This window comes from Theropithecus gelada, chromosome 8 (assembly GCF_003255815.1).
Source record: "Theropithecus gelada isolate Dixy chromosome 8, Tgel_1.0, whole genome shotgun sequence".
NCBI classification, from domain to species: Eukaryota; Metazoa; Chordata; class Mammalia; order Primates; family Cercopithecidae; genus Theropithecus; species Theropithecus gelada.
Window position 1 is genome coordinate 21,971,409 of NC_037676.1, and position 23,680 is coordinate 21,995,088.

General features: G+C 54.5%; 2 protein-coding genes across 2 annotated transcripts in view; one reads left to right on the forward strand and one right to left on the reverse strand.

Moving 5' to 3' along the window:
- The first annotated feature begins 3,203 nt into the window (after positions 1–3,203).
- R3HCC1 (R3H domain and coiled-coil containing 1) lies at positions 3,204–11,147 on the forward strand. Its single transcript, XM_025394316.1, has 9 exons — positions 3,204–3,253; positions 3,318–3,426; positions 3,774–3,901; positions 4,282–4,419; positions 5,131–5,731; positions 6,555–6,727; positions 8,172–8,242; positions 9,630–9,725; positions 10,836–11,147. Exons 1-9 carry the CDS (start codon positions 3,204–3,206, stop codon positions 10,964–10,966), a joined length of 1,497 nt encoding a protein of 498 aa, XP_025250101.1. The 3' UTR covers positions 10,967–11,147.
- Positions 11,148–12,042: 895 nt separating this feature from the next.
- The window catches only part of LOXL2 (lysyl oxidase like 2), a 104,598-nt gene continuing 92,960 nt past the window's right edge, over positions 12,043–23,680 (reverse strand). The window contains exons 11-14 of the mRNA XM_025393264.1: positions 18,115–18,230; positions 16,869–17,005; positions 13,683–13,794; positions 12,043–12,976 (exon numbers count right to left, since the gene is read on the reverse strand). Of these exons, the coding sequence (XP_025249049.1) occupies positions 12,897–12,976; positions 13,683–13,794; positions 16,869–17,005; positions 18,115–18,230 (445 nt within the window). The 3' untranslated portion in view covers positions 12,043–12,896. The remainder of the gene's footprint in view (positions 12,977–13,682; positions 13,795–16,868; positions 17,006–18,114; positions 18,231–23,680) is intronic.

The following is a 23,680-nucleotide window of genomic DNA, read 5'->3' on the forward strand; positions in this document are numbered from 1 at the left end:
AGGCAAAAATGATCCTCCCACCTCAGCCTCCAAAGTAGCTGGGACTACAGGCATGCGCTACCATGCCTGGCGAATTATTATTATTATTATTATTTTTTTTTTTTTGAAATGGAGTCTCGCTCTGTCGCCCAGGCTCCAGTGCAGTGGTGTGATGATCTCCGCTCACTGCAAGCTCCGCCTCCTGGGTTCACGCCATTCTCCTGCCTCAGCCTCCTGAGTAGCTGTGACTACAGGCGCCCACCACCACGCCCTGCTAATTTTTTTGTATTTTTAGTAGAGACGGGGTTTCACCGTGTTAGCCAGGATCATCTTGATCTCCTGACCTTGTGATTCGCCGTTTGCAACCCCATGTGCCCTGGATTCAATCCTTTCATAATCTTTCAATTATACTTCCAGTTTTGGATAAAATTCTGTAGCTCACACCCAGCCTGCTTCTCCCACTGATAAGGTACATCTAATTTATTTAACCCCTGACTTTGGTACCTGGCTATTGGCCACAGGATTAAGATAATCCTAGACTGGGCGCGGTGGCTCATGCCTGTAATCCCAGCACTTTAGGAGGCCGAGGTGGGCAGATCACCTGAGGCCAGGAGTTCGAGACCAGCCTGGCCAACATAGTGAAACCCCATCTCTACTAAAAGTACAAAATTTAGCCGGGCATGGTTGCACATGCTTGTAGTCCCAGCTACTCGGGAGGCTGAGGCAGGAGAATTGCTTGAACCCAGGAGGGTGCAGTGAGCCGAGACTGTGCCACTGCACTACAGCCTGGATGACAGAGTGAGGCTGCCTCAAAAAAAAAAAAAAAAAAAAAGACAATTGTAATGACATGCTAAAGTTGGAGAGTCTTCACCTTGGGGTGTTGAAAAGCAGGGGGTTGACAGGCTAGATCTGGGTTTGAGTTCCAACTCTCTGGGTCTCCTTTGGCTAAACCTCAGTGTATCCCCATACCATATGGGTAACAATTTTCATCTGAGAGGGCTGCTACAAAGTTTAAAGTGCAATTTGTATGGCAAGCTTTATGTCAATAAGTAGCAACTATCTTGATTTTTGTAAGCTTTTACTCCATATCACCGGTTTTCAATATTGTTGACTCTAGCTTTGCTGGTTTGATGATGAACATGATTGCCTCTTTCACGTCTTTCCATAGCTCTGACAGTTCCCTTTCATCTCAATTCATAGCTTACGCATTGAACATGGAAATCAGGCTTTGACCTCCTTGAGAGTGTGAAGCAGTTATTAACTGGAGATTTTTTGTTTTCTCAAGAGAGTCTTCCAAAATATTCTTATCCTGTATCTGTTCCTTGCTCTGGTTTCTTCCTTTCTTTCTCTCTCTCTCTCTCTTTCCTTCCTTCCTTCCTTCCTTCCTTCCTTCCTTCCTTCCTTCCTTCCTTTCTTTCTTCCTTCCTTCCTTCCTTTCTTTCTTTCTTTCTTTCTTTCTTTCTTTCTTTCTTTCTTTCTTTCTTCTTCTTTCGAAATTCTGCCCATTGTTTGTGCTGCTTTTGTTGCATTTATTCACCTTTGAATGGGGACCATTCTGCCTTACCTGCTGTTTGCCCCCAAAGGTGTGGGTGGCTGTGCTTTGACTCCCTTCCCTGTTTATCTAGGAATCTCTAGATAACCTCTACCCATGTTGGAGACCTGGACACTGATACCTTTTTTCCTGTTTAACCTCTGAGTTGCCTAAAGAGGGTTTGGTAGAAACTAGAAACTAGATTCCTGGACAGCCTTCCCCGGGAGCTTGTTCCTACTGAGTCTGTCTCTGAATTTGTTGAACACCTCAATAGCATGACCCAGCTCTAAAGAGGTGGGGACATAGCTTGCTTCCTGGGTTTTGGGTTTGTTCCTCCATTTCGGGGAGGTACAGCCACTTTGTCAAAAAAGCTGGGCCTCTGTTTTCGGAGAAAACATGTGGTGCTAAGTGGACTTGCCTCTCAGCCTCACATGCCCAGTCCAGGGAACCTGGGCAGACAAAACAATGCCACGGTGTGGCCTGCTCCCACTTCCATTAAGCCAGCATGGAGTGTGGGTAGGGCTGGTGGAACCAGAATCCAAATGGGTGCCCCCTGCTCATCCTTTTTCCCCTGGAGTTGAATGCCCTCCAGTCTAGGCACGGGGGACCTGTCAGATCTCCCGAATCTCCTCTCACAACCATGCTCAGAAAGGAAATTCATGACTCAGCTCCCTGAGTTCTGTCTGCACTTCAGTTTTGTCTTTATTCTAGGCCCTTTTTTATTCTTCTTGCTGGGTATCTGAGAAGATAGGTTTTGTAAATATAATATAATTCCACTGTCGTTTTTAGAAATGCTTTGGAAAAATGTGAGACAGCAAAATGCATCTAATTTTTTCTCCATTTCTCCATCCCCAAGCCACTTCTCCCAGTCAGCTTTTTGAGGGACAGCCCTCCCTCCCCCATCCTGCCTGTACCTTATGTCAGAGCCCACTCAGACTGCCCCACCCCTGACCAAAACCTAGGTCTTAAGTGCCCTTAGGTGAGTGCTTCCAGATTCAGAGTGACCAAGGGATTGCATTGTCATTACTTTCAGGGAACAGAACGATTTCAACCCTGGTCTCCTAGATTATAATCATCCATCCCACAGGCTGTCTGATGGCAAGAATTTTAAGCCCCATTTAAGGTGGACGCTGGAATTATTTCTAGATGGAGCAGAGTAGCACAAGTTGCTGAGCTGCAAATCACTGCGATAGTGACTGGCCAACCCAGTAACCCACAAGGCTAGCATGCCTTGTCAGTGCCACTGTGGTGTGAATTAGACTTTTTTACAGGTGACATCAATGCGGGAGAAGGAAGGGCAATGATGGGCAAGAGTGCTGGAATATCTGATGCTCAGAAACTTCCTTCCTCTTTATTCCTCTGTTAGGTCCCTGGGGAGGGGAACAATGAATGGGAAACTCTAGCACCGCCGCTAGCTAGCATATAGCACTATTAGGTTGGTGCAAAAGTAATTGCAGTTTTTTACTTAATGGTAAAACCACAATTACTTTTGCACCAACCTATTAGTAGCTGAACAAAAGTGTTTGTTGAACTTAATTGATCCTGGAAGACTGTGCCAACATTGAGGACAAAAAGAAAAAAGCCCATCTTGGAATCAGACCCATCTTTGCTCAAAGAAAGACTCTGGAATGTACTATCTGTGCAACTTGGGGCAAGTTATTTCACCTTTCTGGGTCTTGGTTTTGCCACGAATATGAAAGCTAGTCGTGTCCCTCTAGGAGAAGCGGTTCGTGTTAGTGGCAGGTGCGCCCCCTCCCAATAGGTGACAAGAACACGCCCTCTCCCGTTTCTGCGTTACCTCCCCCAGGCCGCGCGATGGCGCTGCGTCTCCGCAGCGGCCCGGGCCTCTCTGGGGCGCTCGGGCGCGCTGGCCCCTGGGGACGCCGAGGGCGGCTGCGAAGCGCAGAGAGGCCGTGGTGAGTGCGGCGGCACTAGGGGGTGATCTTCCCGGCCCCCGGGCTCCCGGGTGGGCAGGGGCAGCTGGGCTGCGCGGAGCAGGCCCTCGTGAGCCCTGGGAAGGAACGCAGCGCAGGGTGTGGGGCCACCCTCAGCATCCGACCGCAGGCGGGGACGAGAGCCTTGGGCAGCAGCCGGGAGACCCCTCCCCTGACCGCTGACTTGCCGGGGATCCCTGGCATCACTTCCCCGCCGCCGAGACTTGGACCAGAGGGTTTCTAAGGCCCTTTCGGTGCCGGCGTTGCGGGGTCGCGGGTGATCCCGGGGTCTGTGCTCTGATCCCCGGCCCTGCCCGTCTCTCTTACAGGCTCTCCCACCTGTCACCCTGGCCCTTCTCTGCTTGGACGGTGTCTTCCTCTCCTCAGCTGAGAATGACTTCGTCCACCGGATCCAGGAGGAACTGGACCGCTTTCTGCTGCAGAAGCAGCTGTCAAAGTAGGCTCGTGGGAGGGGCGAGGGTGCCTCCTTGCTGGGAAGGGCAGTGTTCCCGAGCCGCCTGTGTGCCCTCCCCCAGGTGGTGCCTGGCAGCTGGCTCTGACCTTGGCCTTTAGTCTTCATAACGCCAGCTGCCTCTTCCAGCTGCATCTTTGTAATTCTGAGCATCACCCCGAGACTGAAGGGTCCCCGCACAGGGATGCGGATGGGACCTGTGGGTCCCTGCGGTCACCTCTGTCTATGCTCAGATCCTTTGCAGTCCACCTGGGACCCAGGGGGCGGAAGGGAGGCCAGCGTTAATCCGCGATTAACCTGGGAGTGGACCTGGTAGGGGTCAGGCCCTGGACACCTGCTCAGCGCTTCTTCCCCTCCCTCCCCAGGGTTCTTCTTTTCCCCCCACTCTCCAGTCGCCTCCGGTACCTGATCCATAGAACAGCAGAGAATTTTGATCTCTTGAGCAGCTTCTCCGTTGGGGAGGGCTGGAAGAGGAGGACGGTCATCTGTCACCAGGACATCAGGTGGGTAGCCTCCCACCTTGGAGTGCCTGCAGCAGTGGTGTGTGGGCGGCCAGCCAGCTGGTCAGCCTTTGGAAGGGCAGGGCTGGGTGGAACCAGGGCTGGGACCTCAGGGCTGCTGCCATTCCTAGCCGCAGCCGCTTAACCAGGGCTGCCTTTTGCATCAACAGTGGAGCAGATATGCAGTTTGTGGAATTCACTTGGCAAAATCAGCTATGTGGTTGGGCCAAAAGAGAGAGAGATCTGTTTAAGTAGTGGGTGTGGTGGGGGGTCTCCCTAGCATTCCTCTCAGTGAGCTTGTGCCCCACAGAGACCAGAAAAGCCCCTGCTGGGCTTGGGTCCCCTCTGTTCCCATGTGCATCTCACAGTGAGCATCTTACTTTAATGACTGTGATCCTAGTGTTTGAAGTGACATGTTTTTCTGATAGCCTAATTCTTAAATGCAAAAGCTTACCTGCCTGGTGTGTAATTGAAGATGGACTAATCTCTAATTTTGATCACAGCACTAGAGGGGCGATCTGGCTGCTCTGGGCTTGTTCAAAAGTGACAGCCTCCACTGTGATGCCTTCCTAAGGGATTTTCGAGGGTCATTTTGGCTGTGGTTTTCGCCTAATGCTCACCTGAATGTCACTCCTGAATGACAAGTGGCTCTAGTAAATCATTTTCCTTTGGGCCCCTATATACTCTGATTACCTCCTCCCATTCCTGCTCCAGGGTACCCAGTTCAGATGGCCTCTCTGGCCCCTGCCGCCCTCCTGCCTCCTACCCCAGCAAGTACCACGGTCCTCGGCCCACCTCCAACCAAGGAGCAGCTGCTCCTCGAGGTGCCCGGGCTGGCCGGTGGTATCGTGGACGCAAGCCAGACCAGCCTTTGTATGTGCCCCGGGTGCTGCGCAGGCAGGAAGAATGGGGGCTGACCTCTACCTCGGGGCTCAAGGGAGAGGCCCCAGCTGGCAGGGATCCAGAAGAACCTGGAGATGTTGGTGCTGGAGACCCCAACTCTGATCAGGGACTCCCTGTGCTGATGACTCAGGGAACAGAGGACCTAAAGAGCCCAGGACAAAGGTGTGAGAATGAGCCGCTGCCGGACCCTGTTGGCCCTGAGCCCCCGGGGCCTGAGAGTCAGTCAGGGAAGGGAGACAGGGTGGAGACGGCCACACGGTTTGGGTCCACCCTGCAGCTAGACCTGGAAGAGGGGAAGGAGAGTCCGCTGGAGAAGAGGCTCGTGGCAGAGGAGGAAGAGGACGAAGAGGAGGTGGGAGAGGACGGCCCCAGCAGCTGCTCGGAAGACGATTACACTGAGCTGCTGCAGGAGGTGATGAGGCTCTTGAGCCCAGAAAGGGAGGGCGGAGGTGAGGTGGGTGTGGCCGTGGGTAGGGCTGGGTGTTGGGTGACAGGGATTCCTTAGGGAACACAGGAGAGGAGGTGTGGATTTGGGTCCCAGCCCAGCCATGTAGGAGCTGCTTGACCCTGGGCAAGTTATTTTGTGTTGCTGAGTCTCAGTTTCCTCATCTGAAACTAAAACCAGATAACACAGCCTTCACTAGGTCACGGACTCTGTGTACAAGTACATCGTCATGTGTTATGGATGCCAGTCATGGAAATTACTCTTTAGCCTGAAGTTTTATCTTACAAATCTTGTTTCCTGGGGACCGTGTGACTGCCCCTGAGACTGGCTGTGGGTTCGGTTGGGAGAGTAGAATCTTTTATGGCTATTTTATACGTGAAGAATGCAGACCACAGACCTGCCAAATATCACAGCGCTAGCAGGGAAAGGAAGGGTCTTGGACTTGCCCAGTTCTGCCTCTTAACTGACTTTGCAACTTTGGGAAAAATTACTTAACTCTTGGGCCTTCAGTTTCCCCATCTGTAAAGCAGTTTTCTAGAATATAGTTTTCAGGATTCTATGGAACGTTGTGTGTGTAATTGCCAGTCACTTAGTGGGGACTCCATACAAGTAAATGCCCTCCCGTAAAACCCACGCTTCTTGACCTTCCAGCCCAGCCTGCCTGCTGCTGCCCTTCCCAGACTTTTGCTATGAGGGCCCCTTCTCCCCGCAGAGCTCTCAGCGCACGGGCTAATGGTTTGGAGCTCTGCGTGTCCAGGCTCCCCTTGCTAAAGGGTCCGATCTCTCCTAGATCACAGACAACCTGACGAAGAAGGAGATTCAGATAGAGAAGATCCACTTGGACACGTCCTCCTTCGTGGAGGAACTGCCTGGAGAGAAGGACCTTGCCCACGTGGTAGAGATCTATGACTTTGAACCAGCGCTCAAGACGGAGGACCTGCTGGCAACGTTTTCTGAGTTCCAGTGAGTGGTGGCTGGGGAGGTGCTGCCTTCAGAGAGAAGCTAGGACACGCTTTGTAGCTGGGGGTGCTTGCCTGCCCCACCCCCAGTGCCTAATGCTTCAGCAAGAGAGACAGAAAGTGGGTGTGTTGCCTGGGTTCTGTATTCCTGGGCAGTTCACCCTGCCAGCCATCCTTGGGGAAAGAGAGCACTGATTTGTTGGTCGTAGATACACCCTGGAGGCCCTAGACCTGGGCTAGCCCCTCTGCCTGGCCACATGCCTGCCAGGACCCCACGCACCCTCCCTCAGTCTTGAGGGACATGACAGCCCCCTCTCTTCCCCTTGCCCACCTCCCAGCGGCTGCTCAGTGGGTCTCCAGCAGGCTACAGGCCAGCTCCATGTGGCAACTGTTTCTGGGGTGCACTGAGCAGCCTGCTGGGGCAGAGTGGAGGTTGGGATGGTGGCCAGAGTCTGCATTGAGAGACACGACTTCCCTCCTCCTCAGCTTCCCCACATGCCTTTAGATCGACCCTCCTGTCTTTCCTTCTTTTTTCTTTTCCTTTTTCTTCTCATTTTGCCTTCTCTCCTTCCCCTTCTTTGTTCCTGCTCAGGCTTTCTTTCTCTTCTTTTGTTTTGAGACAGGATCTTGCTCTTTTGCCCAGGCGGGAGTGCAGTGGTGCGATCACAGCTTGCTGCAGCCTCAACCTCCTGGGCTCAAGTGATCCTCCCACCTTGGCCTCCCAAGTAGCTGGGACTACAGGCATGCACCACTGTGCCCAGCTCTGCCTAGGCTTTTGGAAACCCCTTTCTGCATGGCCCTCGTTAACCCTGCTTCCTAAAGCCTTCTTCCCCTGTGCTCTGCCCCTGAGCAGGAGGAGAGCCAAAGGGGTGGCTAGGGGCAACATGTTCTACTCTTGTATTCTCTACCTTGATGGTGCAGCCAGGCTGGGGCCCCTGTGCCTTCCTCAGCCCGGGTAGGGCCACACTGCCTTAGGTCTCTCACAGGCTGCAGGGTAGGTGGCACCTTCCTGAGCAATAGGAAGAAAGCCAACAGGAGCATGGTGGCCCTGCTGGTTTGAGCTCCTGTTCCCCGCCCCCGCCACAGAAACCCTTTCTTCCCCAGCCTCAGACCCCGTGGCCTTGGCCTGGCTGAGACAAGCCTGTGAGGAGACTCTTCTTCCTTGGCGTCATGCCATATGAGCTGTTTGAGTCCTGGCTTCTTTAGTTCTAGAAACTGGTGACCTGCCTGACATATTGACAGGAGTGGCATTTGTCTTTCTGAAGCCAACCATACGGGCTTCAGAGGAAGTTTGCTGCAAATGGTTGTCTCCGTCCCCGAGGAGATGGGACCTTGCCTCGGGCTCGTGGCATCTGTGGGCTGGAGGCGAGGGGGCGCGGCTGCGGGATTCGAAGAGGAGTTTGACCGCTTGCTTTCCTGAATGTGCTGTCTCCTCTCTCCCCGCACAGAGAGAAGGGGTTCAGGATTCAGTGGGTGGATGATACTCATGCACTCGGCATCTTTCCCTGCCTGGCCTCAGGTAAGGCACCCCCGGTGGGCCCGGCCCTCACTCGGATCCCCACTGAGAGGGAGGACTCTTGGTTCCCTGGGTGGAGGCCACCATCTCCTGGGCGCAGGCTCAGCTGAGCCATTGGGCTCTTGGGGTCTGTTTCTAGCCTAAAACCCAGGGGGAGCCGAGCGGTCTCTGGCCCATAGTAATGCGCCTTAATGAAGAAGCTTTTCCTATTGTGTTAGTGCTTTCAATGAAAAGGCATCAGATTCAGGCAACCTTTGCTGAGGAAGGTCACTGGCCAAGCCCAACAGAGGTCCCTGTATTAAATGAAACCACAGGAAAGTGCTGCTTTAACGGCCAAAAGCATTTGAATTCTGGCGATTTCATATGGTTCAAGTAGACACATTCTTATTTGATTTTCACTTCGGCCTCAAGATATAGGTCAGGTTACCTCCACTGTACAGCTAGGGAGACTTAAGGATCCCAGAGTGTCACGGGTACACTCCAAGTTACACAGCTTCTCAGTGCCACAGCTGGGGGTGCCACGCTGCCTCCTCATGACTCCAGTGCTCCTGTCCCTCTCAGCCGCTTGCCTGCATTGCCTTGTCACACCACACCTTGGTATACACCAAACGTGTATACACCATGCCCCCTTCGCTGGGCTTCCTAGAAACAGCCTTCTGAACTCCTGAGCTGGGGGCTGGGAGCACCACTGCTGGTGGGGTCCAGTCCTCAGGAGGCGGGGGGGGCAGCATTTAGGGAGGGAACAGGGCACGGTGGGGTCTCAAACCCCAGAAAGGGAGATTGTAGAAAGAAAGGCAGGGAGGGAGGCCAAGAGTCTGCCATGTGCTGTGAGAGGAATGAGCTCTGGCCGGGGTTGGCCATGGCGTTCTGGTCTCCACAGACTACGGCGGGAGCAGGTTCCCTGGGTTCAGTTTCCTCTTCTGTAGAACAGTGGGCAGCTTGGACCTGAAGCCTCTCCCAGCTCTGCTCTGCCGTACTCTGTAAATAGCCGGGGTGCTGCAATGCCAGGTGTGACTCAGGACGGTGAACACATGTTCCCTGGAGGGTCCTGAGTGGTGAAAGGGGGAGAGGCTGTGTTTAGCCCTGGGGCTTCGGAAACTGGGAGCCCGCCTCTTCTGATGTCAGAATCACAGCCTCACCAGTGCTCTCCCTGACCAGCCTGGGGTGGGAGTGTCCTCTGAGCGCAGGGGTCCCTGTGCAGGCCTGTGGGGCTCTGGGGGACGAGGCAAGCAGGCGGCAGTCGTCTCTTGCCCATCCAGGGCGGTGTTGGAGCAGCCCTGCCCTGAGCTTCGAACAGGTGCACAACACGGCTGCTTGCGTTCGGGGTGCTAGGTGTGCCACGGGATCCTGAGGAGGAGGGAGTGGCTCCACACCTGCTTTCTCTCCACAGCTGCTGAAGCCCTGACCCGGGAGTTCTCGGTGCTCAAGATCCGGCCCCTCACGCAGGGAAGCAAGCAGTCAAAGCTCAAAGCCTTGCAGAGGCCAAGTAAGGAAAGCGGATGTCCGTGGATAGGGAGGCTATGTGTGTGTGTGTGCGTGTGTGCATGTGTGTGTTAGCATGTGTATGTGCATGTGTGTCTGGCTGGGGCAGGGTCTTCTCCTCTGTTTATTCTTCCCTCTTGACTTCTCTGCTCTTTGGGAGCCCTGGGCTGCAGTAGCCAGTGGGGCTGGGTTTCCCCTCCCTAGCAGGCCTAGGGGGGTCTAGGGCAGGGGTCTCCCTAGGGGAGTGGCATCTGCCAGCTGCTGTGCAGGGAGGCCCTCGTGCTCACACCCTCTTCTGGGCACCGCTCAGGGGAAAGCTTGTTCTTTCTTCTGGAGGGCCCTGGAAACCGTATCCCACAGGTCCGGGAAGGGCCTGGGCTTTGGAGGACCCCTAAATGGCTCTGTCAGTTACTTCAGTCGGCCTCAGTGACACTGAGGAAGTCACTCAGTGTGTGAGTTGGTTTCTTCTTCTGTAAAATGAGCAGACTCTTCAGTCTGGAGGATTGAATGAGAGCCTGGCATACCTGCCTGGAGCCCTGAGGGCACACAGAAGGTACCAGATAACCGTTAGCGCCTCCCTTTCCCCTTCCCCCTCCAGAAACCATGGTGGGAGATTTTAGACACGAGTTTTCCATGACTTCAAACTAGCAACTAGTAAAATGGGCCTGCAAGAGGCCTGCCGAGGCCGGCTGTGCTCTCATGGGTGGTTACGTAGCCAAAACCGTCCAAGGTTTCTTGGAATAGTAAGTATCCTGTCCGTAGCTCAGGATATTTGTGAGCTCTGGGTGTTCCATCCTGACTTGATATCCCTCCCAAAGGACCCTAAAAAGCAGGGAGGTGTGCAGGATGAACCCCTCAGCCCCCTCACTGTAGAGACAGAGAAACAAGGGCATGGAGAGGCAACAGGTTTGGGTCAGCATCCCCTGGGGGGCCAGGATCCCTAAGTGGGCCCCCTCGCACAAGCATCCGGGCACACCACAGGCACAGGTGGGCCCAGGCCTCACACATGTCACATGAGAGGCTGGCTCCGATGGCCTTGACGGCTGCTGTGTTGCTGGGGGAGAGGCAGCCACGGCCTTGTGTTCAGGTCCCCACCATGGGGCTTTCCTTCTAGAACTCCTGCGTCTGGTGAAGGAGAGGCCGCAGACAAATGTGACGGTGGCCCGGAGGCTGGTGGCCCGGGCCCTGGGACTCCAACACAAAAAGAAAGAGCGGCCTGCTGTCCGGGGTCCGCTGCCGCCCTGAGGCCTGGAGACCCAGCCGGCCTGGATCTGCGCCCTGATGTAGCTGGTGCCCCAACACCATAAGCCTTCACAGATGCCAGAGCAGCCCCGCGCCACCCTCAAGCTTCACCATGGGGTGTGGTGGGCTTTAGTTTAGTCTCACAAATGGAGAAAAAATAAAAACTCACATTGTTCTAATGTGATCGCTTTGAAATGTGGTCTGTGGGGGACGCTAGGGGGTGCTGTTCCACCTTGCAGTACAGGCCTGTGGCTGCTGAAGGAAGGTCACTTGAGGAGCTTGGCTGGGAGGAACCCCGCTAGGCCTGCAGGGCCTCTGTGCACAGCCTGCCCAGTTTTGGGAGCTGGGTTGCACCTGCTGTGTAGCACCTGCCCACACTCCTTTGGCAGTTCAGGTATCCAGCCTGCTGGCCTGTGCTGTGGGACAGTTCTGGGACCCCTGGGCTGGTCCTGGTGTTACCTGTCAGTGCCGGTTCTTGCAGAAATAAACGTGAACAAAGGCAAGAGGTGAGATCTGAATGTGCGCCGATGCCCTCATCGATTGTGGTTTGGGTGGCGTTGGTGCTAAGGTTGTCCTACCTACCCTCTAGTTTGCTGGGCCCTAGCATGCTGTTGACACAAGGGGGAGCCCCTGTGTCTGGGTGAGTGGCTGGTTTGGGCCGGCCACCCCCACCACCACTGGGAATGGCTGGGAGCCCCGTCCTGTGAAAGGATGCTCTCTTGCTTTGAGAAGCTGCCTGGTCGCTGTTTAAATCTAGACTTCCCATCCGACCCTAGCACAACTGCTACGCCTCCTGACAAGTTTCAGTAAAAACCACAGGAGTGCAAGAAAAGTTATGACCCCTGTTCACTGCTTTTTTTGATCTTCTTAGACTGCTTCTCCCAGAGGGCAGGAGCTGCCCCTTTTGGAGTCTACTGAAGGAGCCTCCTAGCAGCCACACTGGGCTGGAGGGGATCTGGGGACCCATGTCCACAGAAGGAAAACCATGAATGTATCTGAAGTTCCGCTTCCAGCCACTGAACATAGGAAGTCTGCTGCTCAGGGCCCAGGTGCTGTGGGTCAAAGGAAACACAGACGCGTTTCATAAATCTTTTATTCCAAGTTTCAAGTATGTGTAAGTGTCTGTGATGACACATGGTGCTCAGCGAGCGCCCTGTCACCCAGGACCCTGGTTATAGCACCGTTCAATCAAAAACCCACAGAATTGGAACAATAGGAAGATGAGTCACTTACACAGGTGGGTTGGTTTTTCCTTAGATTTGTACTTCCAAAGGCCCAGATGTCCAATATTAAATGCCAATAAACTTGTGTCTCAAAAGTCTGTGAAAATATAATAATAGTATCCTGAAAAACAAGGTCGGGGGGTGTGGAGAGAGAAGCACCAAGTCTGAGCTCACTGAATCAGAAAACACGTGGCACCATTATCTATGTGACTATAATAGACTAGAGGGTTTCCATGGAAGAGAGGTCTAGATATTCAAGTTTGCTGAAAACGACCTAAGAGGAGGAGAAACAGGATTCGGCCTGACCCTCTCTGGGGGCTGATGAGCCCACATTTGTCCACGTGTCACTGGAGAAGAGCACGGCTGCACTGTCTGTGGTGAGCTCGGTGGCTTGAATGGGACAGGCTGATGACAACCTGTCTGTGGGCCTCGTCCCGGTCAAGGTTGGCTCTCAGTGCTGCTCCAGCAGCTCTGTGGACAAACCCCAGCCTCCAAGGCCTTCTCAGGCCCCAAGGGTCAGGCAGCAGCCCCCGGTGAGTGACGGAAGGGTCCCCTTCCTCCTGAGCTTGGATACGGCTGCAGGGGTCTGGACGGGGTGGGGGCCGGGCTGGGTGAGGGCACGGTGGCGTTCGTTCAGACTCAGTTGTTGGGGGAAGTCCCACGGAAGATGTGGTGTGGCCTGAAGACAGGAGATGACCACGCAGATTTCTTTATTGCGGGGAGAGCTGGTTGTTTAAGAGCCCGCTGAAGTGCTCAAACTTTTTTTCCGTCTCTTCGCTGAAGGAACCACCTGAAGAGCGAGAATCGGGGGGAGAGAGTGGGCAAAGGAGGTGCTCAGGCCTTGCCTGACCCTGGTAAGTGGGCCTCAGGGGCTCTGCCGGGGTCACCTCTGTGTGCCCTCACAAGACAGGTGCCAGGCGCTGGCCATCTCTAGGGCTGGGCACATGGCAGGTGCTCTGTCAAAGTTGAGTGAACGAGTGAATAAATATAGCGCCTTTAATTTTAACATTTTGCCAAGAGTGAGGCCCATGACTTCTCCTGCAGAGGAAAAAGCTCTGCCTTCCCTCTTGTTCCCCAAGTCCTATCATCCAAGGAAAAAAGTGTCTTTATTGGACACTAGGAATAACCGTGGTTTGCTAGCTTCCAGCTCTTGACAGAAAAACCTGATAGGCAGAGCCCACAGATTGCTGATGCCCACATTTTTGAGGTCACATGCATGATGAGCCAGTGGCCTCGGCTCCAACCCTTAAATAGCCTTGGGGTCTGCGCTGGGCCGGCCCGGTCCTGTACCACCCTCTCTCCATGGCCGGAGCTGGCTGTAAAAACTCCGTCTCCATCCAGGCCTGTGTGTCTGTGGCTTCCGTCCTGAATGTGGAAATGTGATGCTGGCTGCATTCCCTGAGCTCTTTACCCAAATTAGGAAGCTGCCTCTGGGTCCTTGAGAAAGTAGGGCAGCTCCCGCCTGCTTCCTGGAGCGGGGGCGGCCTGGACCTTACCTATGTGGCAGTTGTACATCCAGATGCGGTGGCCGTCATAGCGGCTCCTGCACTTCATGATGTTGTTGGAGTAATCAGATTCTGCAACCTCGAAGTTGGGGTTAATCACAACCTGGGGAGAAGCAGGGCAGAGGAGGCTGCTGGTTCCCTCTGCGGCCACCTCCACCCAGGCCCGGGGCTCTGCGAGACCAGCGACCTCAGGGAAGGGGAGCGTGGCAGGTGCCGGGACCCAAGAAGGGAGTCTGTGGGTCCCAACAAAATCCTTGGGGTGGGGCAGAGATGAGTCAGGGAGCACAGGGAGCATGGCCCGGAGGAGGGAGACCCTGCCCTCTGTCCATGGTGGTGTAACACACACCCCTCTACCCAGGGTGGGCCTTCGGAAGGGGGTCACCCCCTCCTGGGAGTTCTGAGGGAGGCAGGAGTTGGGGTCTGGGGAGACCCCAGAAGAAGATGCTGGAGAAGCAGAAGGGTATGGGGAGGACCTGGCAGTGTGGGAAGCGGGAAGAGGGCTGCCTGGGCACTGGAGATGGGACACTCGTCACAGCCATGTGACTGTGGACACGTCCCTTCCTCTCTCTCTGAAATGACGGGTGGGACCTGGGGATCTGTGTCCCTGCCTGTTCTGCTGGGCCAGGGCCTGGCTCTGGGGCTGCTGGAGAAGCCGCATCCTCTCCCCGTCCTTCCACCCCTGCCTCTGCAGGGACTTTGCCCAGAACAGCAGGAATAGGAAGGACATATTCTGAGAGGGTGTCTGTGAGGGGACAGAAAAGGGAAGGTTCGCGGTGAGGACCCGAGGAGAAAAGTGAAAGGGAGGGGGAGGGAGAAGAGACAACAGTGGTGAACAGAGGGGCAGAGGACGCAGATGACAGGCCTTCCCTCAAGGGTCCTGCCACATTTGGAAGGGCTGCGACCCATAGCGTGGGGGCGGGTACAGGCTGCTCGTTCAGGAACATTCTCTAAATTTGGGGCCCCAGAAGGGCCTAGACGTGACCCTTTAACAGGCCACTGGGCTTGCCCAAAGAGGTGCTGTGGGAAGCCAAGGCCAGCCTGGCAGCCAGCCCTGTGTTTTGGCTCCGTGGCTGTTCTGGGGGCCTGCACCTGGCCCAGCTGGGGCCCTGTCCCTTTAGCTAAGGAGGTACATGCCCTGCTCCGGGGTGGCTTGAGTTTTCTCTTCCACCCAACCATTCTAGCTGCCCCCTCATCCCTGGCCCACACATGGCATGGGGCAAACACAGCTCCACATGCCAAGGCCTCCAGCTGTGCAGGCCCAGGCAGCTCCTCGGCCGCCCAGGCGTCTCCACAGTGCAGCCATGAAGCCGGCTGAGTGCAGCCATGAAGCCAGCTGAATGCAGCAAGGGCTTGTGTTGGGGGCATGAGAGCCAGTGTGACATGTGGGGTGGAAGTGGGGCTGGAAATGTGTGTCCCCCACTGTCTCACCCCATTCAACTACTGCAGGCTGAACGAGGGCCTGTGGGAAGTGGCTTTAGGTTTCTGTACATCTATGAATCTAGGAAATGATGAGGAAGAGGATAAAGCAGGGGCCACCAGGAGCCAGGAGGCCCCTTCAGCCCTGCCTCTGAGCTCTGCACAGGCCCCTCTGCGTGGAAGGCCACTTCCTTCTTGCCCAGCTCCCTCCTCCCATCCTTCACAGCACCACTGATGTCTGAAATGAAGGCCAGCACTTGTGTCCCGTGAATCCCCAGGTCGGTGCTTGTAGCGCCTAAAGTTCCATGTCTATCTTAAGGGGAATATTCTTTTTGATTAATCGGAGGTATTAACATGCCCCTAATGAGTCCATTTGCTAACTGTATCATTTAGGGGTTGAGAACACAAAATCAAGAGTTGATATGTCTGGGGTTGTGTGGCTGTGAAAGGAGGGTAATGATGATGCCCCTTCCTTGGGAGGTTAAATGAAACAATGGGTTCCCCAGGCTTAGGCAATTCATAGTGGTTATTAAGTGGATGGCACTGGCCAGAATACAGGGAGATACACACCCGGCAAAATGATAGCAAACCTCAAACACAAACCACCAGGCACTGTAGACGTGCACATGGCCACGGCTATTCATCTTTTAAAATAAATGACTCTCTGGTTAGACCTCTCCAAGTCTGTGGTTCTGGGCTTGTGGCTGGAAAAGTGCTTGGCTGTCTGCTTTCCAGCCTCTGACACTGCCCAGGAATCCTCTGAAAGCCCCTCTGTGGTGACTTCTCTGAAGGTGTTGTTTCTTCAGAGGGCTGTCTGTAGGTGGGGACTGTGGGCCAGGCCCTGGGCTGGCTGGATGCCCCCTCAGGAAAGCTTTCAAGGTGGAATGACACATTTCTGGTCATCCACTTTGCTAGCCAACAGGGCAAGTGGGGAAACAAGATGGGTTGGGATGTAGGAGACAGTGAGAGGCTGAGATAAAGCTTCTGCAGGCGGACGTGCACCCGTGCACCGGCAGAGAGACATTAGGGTCCCCATGCCCCTTGTCTCCCCCAGTTAGAGCCCTGGCCAGAACATGCTACTGTTTTCAGGAAGGAGGGAAGCCAGGGCCCCCGGTTCCTCCTCAGGTCTGGCCTTCCGCCCAGGCAGAGTATGTGGAAACAAACGCCGGCAACTCCTCTGACAAAGAAGTCACCTGGCCAGGCTGTCTCTCATGTTCCATATTCTTATAGATTTGCTTTGTATTGAGAACGGCCACTTCTGCAGATCCTCCTCTATGAGGCAGATATTTCCGGAAGAGCTAAATCATAGACACTTGCGAGCGACTGGCTCTTTATGAGTTTGTTTTCAGTCTTGACAGCACAGACCAAGGCAGGCTAGGGCCATAGGAGAAACAGGGATGGTGGAGAGAAGAGCTCCATAGGAGACAAGAGGTGTGGGTTGCCTGAGCATCGATGGAATAAACTGGCCGGAGGAGCAAATCTAGCCTGCTGATGAGTTATGATTGGCATGCACCAGGTGTTAACTAAATCAAATGTGAATGTCTCTGGCAGCTCTGGTCCTGTGCACCGCCTAATTCTCAGGCCCCCATGCCTGACATCATTGGGTTAACTGATGGACTGTGATGGCCTCTGGGGGTAGCACCTTGCCCTTTAGACGGACTGACTCCCATGCCCCTGTGTGGACACCAGTGGGAAGGAGCCTGTGGAGGTGGCCTCCCCTCCTCCCCCTGGAGGGCTGGAACCCCTTCCTGCCCACCTCACCTGGAACAGGTAGTCTCCAGGGGGCACGTCAGTGATGTCAATCCACTGGCAGTCGATGTCATGGCGGTACATGTCCCAGCAGCCCATGGTGATACCCTGGTCGCCGAAGTTGGCGCACTCGTAATTCTTCTGGATATCTGCAGGTGGGGCAGAGGGGAGCTCATCACCAGGGAACCATGACCCCACTGCCGTGCCCTCTTCCTGCTCCCAAGGCCGCCACCACTGCTTCATCTGGGCTCAGCATCCCACCCCACTGTGTGGGCTGCTCATCTGTTCTCATTTCAATAGAACCCCCCAATCAATTCCCTACCCACATCCTGCCTCTTCCCTCAGGCCAGGCTCAAGGTCCCCTTCCTCCATGAAGCCCTCCCTGACTACTCTGATCCACCCTCGCCTTTCTGTGATATCCTCAGCCTAGGGATAACTGCATGTGTGTGCACTGGGGAAATCTTTGGTGCCTGTGGTTTAGCATAACATGCGGGTCACACTGTCTGTCTCCTCTAGAGGATCAGCAGGTAGAGTGTAGGCCCATGTCTCTGACACTCACATGTTATCTGCACATGGTAAGAGGTCAAAACCTGTCTGCTGTGTGATTTCACGGTAAGTCAGTGGCGGGCCGCTTCAATGAAGAACAAATTAAACACACATTTATTGAGAAGCTGCCATGCATGGACACTGCTGTAAACAGTGGGTGTAGCAAGAAAAACTGACATGTCTCCCCATGAAGAGCCCCCAGGGCTGCAGGTGCACTAACGGGTGATCACAGGGCAGGTGTAGTGACCTACTAGAAGTGTGAGCAGAGTGCCACTCCTGCCTGGGGGCGCGATTTAGAGGGGGCATTTGAGTTAGAATTGAAGGGTGAGAGCCTGGTGTGGTAGGGATACTTGGCATTGGGACACCAGAAAAAGGTTGGTGGCAGCCAGAGTGGGGGGGCATTGAGATCAGGGTCTGGGCTGCTAAGCCCAGATGAAGCAGGGTCCTGAGGCCTGGATCTTGTCCAGGAGGCCCTGTGGACCGACCAGTGCCTGTCAGCACAGCTCTGGGGAATCCGGGTGCCCCTGGAACCAGGTCATGCCCATGCCTCCAGCACCTCACTATAGCTAAGGAAGGTCCAGGTGGGGAAAGGTGGCAGTGGTCAGAGTGACACAGGGTCAGTGCCAGGCCTGGGCTCCAGTCAGGTGATCGTGGAGACAGGGGCATTCGAGTCCCTCTGAGGCCCCCATCCCCCCACTCCGCCCACAGATACCTCCTTCACATTCTGTGTCCTCCAAGCAGAAGCTGGCCTTGTGACCCTCTGCCACCTTGGTGCCGTTGAGGTTCAGCAGGTCGTAGTGGGTGAACACCTCCATGCTGTGGTAGTGCCTGGAGTGAGAGAGAGATGGCCTGGAGGTCAGTTTCTGGAGCAACTGCTGCTTGCAAGCAGAGGCCTGGCTGGCGATTTGCCTCTGGGAATACTTCGAGGGGATCAGAGGGGGCCGGGTGGGGAGAAGAGTGGATAAGAGGCCTGAGGAAAGGAAAGCTGGTGCTTCGGAGGCAGCTGCAGGGCTCTGAGGTCAGACCACTGCTCACCTTGCTAAGCCTCTGTCCTCTCCTCCGCTCAACGGGAATGACCGTTGTAATGCATGGGTGCTGTGGGTACTGGGGAGGTAGCGATTAGCCGGCACTGCATATGATAAGCACAGAACTCCAGCTATTGTTTCTAATAAGCGCGCAACTGGCTCTCCACAGCCCCTTCCTGTTTGATGCACTTTCTTCCGGGTAATTTAAAAAACCCACATTTTGATGTCTTTTGAAATGGAATAGGGTAGGGAGAAAAACCAAAGGGGAGGAGGCATGATTAAGGGGGAGAAGCAGAAAGAACAGGAGCAGTAAGGAATAGAACGTGTGGACATGCAGGTGCCCCAAGGTCGCGCCTGCGCTTCAGACCCAGTCAGGAAGGGCCTGCAGCTTCGCCTCCAGCCCTGGGAGGTGAGCAGCGAGTGTGCAAATAAAGCAGGGAGGAGCGGAAAGACAGCCGGGAGGCCCTCTGGGAAGGAGACATTGACTCATCCTCGGGGGCACACACCAGCGGCAAAGGGAGGCACGTCCCTGGGGGTTCTGGGAGTTCTGCAGGAGAGCTTGTGCAAGCAGGCTGCAAATCCCTCGCCGCTGGTTTACATAACAACTCCCTCTCTTCCCTCGGGAGGAATTGAGAACAGATGCAGAGTCTTGGAACACATGTGCTTGGTTTAGAATAGCCCTTGGTTCAGAATAAACAAGGGAAACGGGGCTGGGGCTGTCGCCTGTTGCTGCGGAGCCTTCCCGAAGCCTGCACTGCCCAGGCCCGGGGCTGAAGGAAGCAGGTTGTCTTAGCCTGATCCCAGCCTCCAACGGGCACGTCGCCAAGTGTCTGCAACTATTCCTATACGCTGGTCTCTGCCATCACAGGGACATTTGGAAAAAGGGGGAAACTGAGGAACGAGGTGCCAAGTCATGGGAGCAGAGTCCCCTGCTTTGTTGGTGCAGGATCTGAGCCTCCTCTTTGGCAAAGGGGAGAGGGTGGCTTTGCCTGCTCTTGGGGCTGCAAGATTGAGTAAGATGAATGGCGTCAAATAACTAACACGAGGCTGGTAGCACATGAGTACTCAGGATTTGACATACCTGTCCCCTTCCTTGTGACACTCCCATCATAGCAGTCACAGTAGCAGGATTTTTATTACCTCTACTACCACTGCTGCTACGACTCCGAGGCCGGCGGGAGCTCCTCACTTCCCCAGCCCCCTGCCCTTGGCCTCAGGTTCCCTCTGCTGTGTACGGGTGGTGGTGGGGGCACGGGGAAGACAGCAATGAACAGGATAGGTTTCCTGCGAGGAAATTCGAGGCTCTTTTCCCTTCCTCCTGCATTTGTCTGTGCTAAAAATATCAGGAGTTGCTAAGTTGGGCTTCCCTCGGTCACTCATGTTTCTGGGTAAAATGACGCTGAGCCTGAGCTCCAGAGAACATTCACAAGGAGGCATTTTGTGGCCGTGGAAGTGACGACTTTGAGAAAGTCTATTTTGGCTTCTTGAAGGAGCAAGAAGAGACATGAGGTCTGACTCACTGCCTAAAAAATGTCTGCATCGCTCAGAGAGGGGCTTATGTGACCATGTTTACCGGCTGGAAAGACTGAAGAGAAATAGGTTGATGCTCCGTTGTCTAAACAGAATTCAGACGGAGCGCACAGACGGACTCTTGTAAGGCTGACCCCATCCCGCTCCTCAGCTTCCTGCAGACTTGATTTAAATCTTCCCTAGCTTCAGTTTTTCCCCTGCAAACACTCAAGAGGGGAACAGCTGGTTTCATGGTCTCCCAATTTTCCCTGGCTTCTGTCCGGGGCATCTTCGCTTTGCCTCTCGGGCGTATGCAGTCATCCCTCCCTAGAGCCACATCTCCTTCCCAGCTGCCTGGATTAGAGCCTAGAGCCCCACCGCCCCCGCCACCAGCACTACCCACCCATGACCCCCAGGAAATACAGAGCAGGACTCTGGGAAGATGGGATGGTGAGTCCTGGCGAGGAAGGTATTCCTCCTCTTCCCAGGCTGAGCTGTCGTGACCCTTGGACGGTTAGGAGGGGACTGGATCCCTGGGGTAGTTAGGGAAGCGTGGACTTGGAAGGAAAATCCAGAACGCTAAGGGGAGAGAGAGCCTGACGCTTGGCGGAGGTCACTGTGATCTGGACAAAAGGAGACACGGCCTTCTACCGTGAGAGTCCAGAGCTCAATGCTTTTTTGTTTTTGTTTGTCACCCAGGCTGGAGTGCAGTGGTGCGATCTCGGCTCACTGCAACCTCCGCCTTCCGGGTTCAAGCAATTCTCCTGCCTCAGCCTCCTGAGTAGTTGGGACTACAGTGCATACCACCATGCCTGGCAAATTTTTGTATTTTTAGTAGAGATGGGGTTTCACCATGTTGGCCAGGCTGGTCTTGAACTCCTGACCTCAAGTGATCCACCCGCCTCGGTCTCCCAAAGTGCTGGGATTACAGGTGTGAGCCACTGTGTCCAGCCCAGAGCTCAGTGTTTTAAGACATGGCACTCGTCAAGGGAGCAGGTGTTGGATGCAAAACGGATGGCAGATAAAGCTGGTACAGAGAAAGATGGGAGAAGCAGGTATGTTCTTTGCTGTCCTAGGTCGTTGGTGGCCCCAATGAAACTCCCAGTCAGAAGCTCGGTGCCCTTTACAGAGGAGATACTTGCGCTCTACATCTTTTCCCACCCCAGCCACACGCCCCCAGGGCATCCGGAAGGGACAGTCCTGGAGGCGCTCTGCCACAGTGGGGACAACACTCCTGTCCTTGTTTCAGAGAACGCTGGGGATGCTTCCATCCCGGGAGGAGATGCCAGAAAGGCAGAGGCCCTTCTGCTCGCTCCACTCTGCCATCCCCCTGTGCCAAGCAGCTAGGCAGGAGCAAGCCCCACAGATGAGATGAGGGCCTCAGATTGGCTCCCAGGGGCCACATCACATCTATGGGCTTCGATCCTCCCAGGAAGCTGTGCCGCACATGTGGTAGGCAGGGTGGAGTGAAAGGGCGTCTCTCCTCTTTGCAGCAATGCCACCCCTGACCCGGAGGACTGTCATCTGAGCTGCAGCCCATTCCCCCTGCTTCTCCAACTCCTAGCTCCTCTCCTGGGGCTCCCCCAAGGTGGGACAGCCAAGCCCCTCGGCCTGTGGAGCCTGTTGTGCATCTGTGCCCCATGCTCTGTCCTGTCAGAGCTGTGGCACATCGTGCCAGTTGAGCAGCGGTGGCCCCACAAGAGGCAGGAGAGAGATGCATGGAGACCATCGGCCAGGGCACAGTGCACATGACAGAAAATAACTCTGGGGGCACTTTCCTCCAGGTCTGGTTGTCGAGGACATTTCCAAGGGGGCCAATCTTTGTGTTTCAGTCGAGGGCTTTCAAAGAACAGAGCTCTCTTCCCCGAGGTAGCATCAATTAAACTGGAAATGGCTTTTTTTTTCCCATTCCCACTAATTTGAGCCGGGGTTCTCAAGCCTGGCTCCAGATGGCCTTCAGAGTGTCTGCAAATCTGCTGACATAGGCTATTAAACTTCTAGAAATATTTGTTTTGAGCAGAGGAAGAGCCAGCTCTCATCAGCTTCCAAAAGGAACCCAACAGCGGTTTGAGGCCAGGATCCTGTTCCTCCCACAGCACCTGGAGAAGTCACCTGGAGCTCAAGGGACTCCTCTTAAGGTTCCTAGGATCTTATGGTCATCGTTTCTCAGCTATGGACCAGGAGGGGGAGACCAGAAGGTACATGTGCTCAGCATGTCCTTCCTTCCCCTCCCATCCCCTCCCAAGCCATTGACTGGAACATCTGTAAGCAAAGAAATAAAATAGACCACAGGAAAAGCGGGGGTGGAGGGGGTGGGGGGTGGCGGGGAGCAGGCAGGGAGCCAGAGTCCCCAGATCAGAAGAACATTTCCAGGATGTCGCCATGTGCCTATTCTTAGAGGAGACCGAGTCCTTGGAGAGTAAGTACATGGCACAGGGAGGTTCCTATCATGTAATCTCTGGGTGGGCCGCCATATGCAGGGCTGGGATGCAATTATCTTCTGCTTACAGACTCATAGGCAGCGTCAGCCCCTGCCGCCCAGGGCTTCCACCCACACGTTCCCCAAAGGGAGCCAAGCACCGATACCGTCATGACTTTAACTCTACTGACTTACACCCTGAAGAAGACTGACGTACTTCTCTATAAAGACCACACTTTCTTGGGCTAATTAGGACATTCAGAACATTCAACTGTTGGAATGGAAAATCAGCACCCCTGAATTCTACCACAGTCCTTTCTTGGGAGACTAGTGGAACAAGTCTATCCCCAAACTGATTTGAATGGAACCAGATCATCAGTTGCGATATGAAAAAAAAAAAAAAAAAAGCCAAAGATAGATTTCTGATGAAGAGTCAGCAGACAAAAAAGAAAGAGCATGTGGTTTGGAGTCAGATAGGCACGAGCCGGGATCCCTGCTCTCTGCAACTCCTAGCGTTATCTTGGGCAAGAGATAACTCCAAGCCTCTGTGTCCTTTTCTAGGAAAATGAGGGTTCCCTGGGCCTGACACTTAGAAGGGGGCAGGACATGTTAGTTCTGCCCGTAACAGTGAGGACCACATTCCAGAGCTGCAGCGGAGCCTCAGCATCATCTAGACAAGGGCTTCTCAGACTTCAAGTGTGCACACGGTCACCTGAGAATCCCGCTAAATGCAGATGCTGATGCGTAGGTCTGCAACGGGCCCTGGGATTGAGCAGGTGCCAGGCTCTCAGGTGGTGGCAGATACCTCTGGTCCAAGGACCTCACTTTGAGAAGCAGGGATGTGGTGCAAAGGCTCGGTTGTATAGATGGGCCATCCAAGTGTGGGGAAGGGCAATGACTAGGCCACATCTGTAGCCCCTCGGGGGCTTCCTGCTGTATTGAATGGCAGAGGCCTCTCTCCCTTCCTTTCCCGGAGTGTGCCTGCTTCTCTTCCCTCTATGCACTCAGCTCAGGTCTGAGCAAGAAAATCCCTGGACAGGCAGAGACAGCAGGTTCTGGATTAGATTAAAAGTCCAGGCAAAAAAGGCAAAACAAAGAAACAAGGGAAGGTAAGAGGATGAGCAGATGGCTTGTGGTAGCTCTAGCCAGGGCTGGCTGTGGGATTTCACCCTGTTCTTCTGTCCTTGTCTGGGATTTGCAGCACTGGGATCAGGTCCACAGACTGACAGAGCTGGAAGGGACAGGCGAGGTCCCAGGTGATGTGGCCCAGCTGACCCGACATTATGCAGCTGGCTAGAAGCATGGCTGCGTTTAGAGACCAAGTT